The 2,731-nt window shown below is 55.0% G+C and overlaps 1 protein-coding gene across 8 annotated transcripts in view; it reads left to right on the top strand.

Annotated features, from left to right (window-relative positions):
- LOC102252331 (chromosome unknown open reading frame, human C16orf96) overlaps positions 1-2,731 on the top strand; it is a 49,444-nt gene extending 46,713 nt beyond the window's left edge. For 3 of the 8 annotated variants that reach the window (XM_014545120.1, XM_014545115.1, XM_014545114.1), the window contains one exon: positions 123-1,012. In XM_014545120.1, the coding sequence (XP_014400606.1) occupies positions 123-526 (404 nt within the window). In that variant the 3' untranslated portion in view covers positions 527-1,012. Of the gene's footprint in view, positions 1-122; positions 1,884-2,570 lie in introns of those variants that run through there. The other 5 variants (XM_014545117.1, XM_014545119.1, XM_014545122.1 and 2 more) reach the window with 5 other exon arrangements.

Raw genomic sequence — 2,731 nt, 5'->3', positions numbered from 1 at the left:
GACTGAAAAGGCCTTTGCAGGAGCTAGAGGACAGGATGGGGGCTCCAGGGAGGTGGGGGGGGGGCAGATCTCTGGAAGGGCCGCCACCCATTCCTGTCTCTTCCCCTCTCTTTTCCACTAAGCTGTAAAGGTTCCACGTCCCCCGACTCGAAACCTATATGAGCGCTTTGGTGTCATCTGCCCCCGTGAGTACCTGTTCCCCAAGCCGCTGGCCCAACTGGGATTCTGGTTGGGTCTCTCAGTCCCAGACTGGGGCTGTCCTGCCCCACCTTGTACATCTCTCACATGCTCGGGAGTGGACCCCACCCAGCACCCAGCTCCCATTCTGGGCTCCTGCTTCACCCTTCAGTCTGGCCTCCTGGCCTGGGCACCTAGGCCAGCTGTCTTTTCCCAAGTGGCCAGTTGGCTGCAAAGGTGGGAGAAGGGAGCCCACTCATTCTCCGGTGTTTCTCTGCTGGAGCCCTGTGAGCTGTATCAGGGCATGACCACCGCCCTCCCCCAACATCTACCAGTCAGGGCTCCTTGACCAGGCTAGGGAACTAAGCTCCCCTGATGCATATCGCCCTGTACCAGGCATCTGTGGGCACTTTACAGTGGACAAAGCGCTCTCTCCCTTCTGATCTGTCCTTATCCCAGTTGGTGCCCAGAGTTACGGGGCACCAGTCCGTTTGAAAGAGGGGAGACTGAGGCACAGCGACCCTGGGCTGAGGAATGCCAGAGCCAGGACTCCTCCGGGTGCCCTGCTCCACTCCTGGTGTGCTTTACCTTGGGTCACCCCTCACCCCGGAGGTTTAGGGTGCTTGCGACTGGATGAGCCGCGATGAAGCACTTCCAGCTTAGAGTTTCTCCGCTCCTTAGTCAGGCTAGTCTCTCCCCAGAATGTTCTTAGGACAAATCACGGGTCTCTCTTGCCCCTCCCAGCCCTGCGCTCCAGTGCCAACATCCACTCAGAGACTCCAGGCCCCCGTTCAACGACACCAGCTCACACTCCATCTCTGCCACCCTTGCCATTGCTGCCTCCGCTGATGCCACACCTGCAGGAGCCCCAGCAGGCCTCAGGGTCCATCAGGCATCCAAGGCCTCAGCGCCTCTATTCCCGAGTCAGCACGCAGACGACCTAGTAGCCCGACCACCCGTGAGCCCTGCACCCTGTGCCCCCACCATCCCTTCCACTCCCCGTGCCAGCCAAGACCAGGCCCTGAGCCTGGCCTGGGGAATGTGCAGGGGCCTGGACATAGGGGAGGGGACCTCCATAAGGGATTCATTGTGACCTAGTGGCTGTTAATCACTTTGCATATAAATACAACACAATCCTTCTTAGCCTATGTTACGTGAAGAGCACAGCTTTCTAGATTGAATTTTCCACTAAACCAATCTAATCCCTTAGCCAATTTTTTTCCTGCTAATCCTCACCTAAAGCTATTTTCCCATGGATTGTTAGAGAGAGAGGGGTTGGGGGGAGAGGGAGAAACATCGATGTGAGAGAGGCACATTGATTAGTTGCCTCTCACATGTGACTCCACCACGACCGGGGACTATACCTGCAACCCAGGTACATGCCCTTGACCAGAAATTGAACCCATAACTCCTTTGTGCTCAGGCCAACACTCTAACCACTGAGAAACACTGGTCAGGGCTTCTTGACCAATTTTCAATATAGCATAGTTCAAGTGGTTTAAAAAACACTTTCCTTTTTACTTTGCTGAAATGATTTCATCAGTTTCAGTTCCAGTGTCTGCCACTGTCCATTTTCTTTGGGTGCCATTATTTCTACCAGGACCAATTTTCTCATGGGAACCAAATGTTACCACATGCATTTTTAAAAAATTTGTTTTGATTATTTCCACCAGTAATTACTGTTATGAAGTGAATGTTTAAAGAAATTGGTTATTTGTATTTACTTCTGGCGAATCCCTGAGGGACTTGGAGCGATGCCCCTGGAATAGTCCAGGATTGCTCTGTCCCATCCAGGGCTGGGGTCCTGCACGCCTGGGAGGCGAGTCTGGTTCCCATGCTAACTGCCCATGCGCTTGGTGGAACAGAGCAAACCGGGCGGTCAGAACATTCCGAGCTGGCAGTTTAGGGGCCCTCCTCGGCTTGCAGAGCTGAGCTCACACCTGCCTGCAGGCCTGCATAGTCCACGCCTGGCTTGATTTCTTCCTGTGGGTGGCTTATCCCTCCCTCTCTTCTCCCTCTGGGTTTTCACTCCCTCACTTGTCCAGTTGTGCTCTGCCCTTTGTGTACTTGATACTCTATCACATTTCATAGACTGAAAAAGTTTTCCCTCTGTGTAGTATCAGACCATGACCCTCCCCCACCACCATCCACTAGAGGCCCCTGGGAGTGAGGAGGTGGGGTGAGCTGTTGCGGGGGGGGGGTCTTCCCTGAGTGGGGGAGGCTGGGGGACTCAAGGCTCTGCCAGGGAATTGGCGTGGAGAGTTCCCTAGACCAGGTGGCCATTGGAGCCCAGGGACACTGTGTGCCTGCCCCTTCCTAATGTCCCCCAGGCTTCCCCCCAGTTCCCTTCTGGTGACCACTCCCAGCCCTGACTTCTCTTTTCTCTCTCCAAGGACTGTGTCCACATGGGGCCAAGCTCTTCCTGACCCAGGTCTATGCCGCCTGGACAGACACTGGCGCTGAAGCCCCAGCCTCCATCCCCCCCCCGGCCCCCCCATATCACAGATGAGTATTTTTGGCAACTCCTCCCCAGAATAAAATCTTTCACCTTTCA

The sequence above is a fragment of the Myotis brandtii genome, unplaced genomic scaffold (assembly GCF_000412655.1).
Source record: "Myotis brandtii unplaced genomic scaffold, ASM41265v1 scaffold397, whole genome shotgun sequence".
Lineage (NCBI taxonomy): Eukaryota > Metazoa > Chordata > Mammalia > Chiroptera > Vespertilionidae > Myotis > Myotis brandtii.
This window is presented reverse-complemented; position numbering and strand designations above follow the sequence as displayed.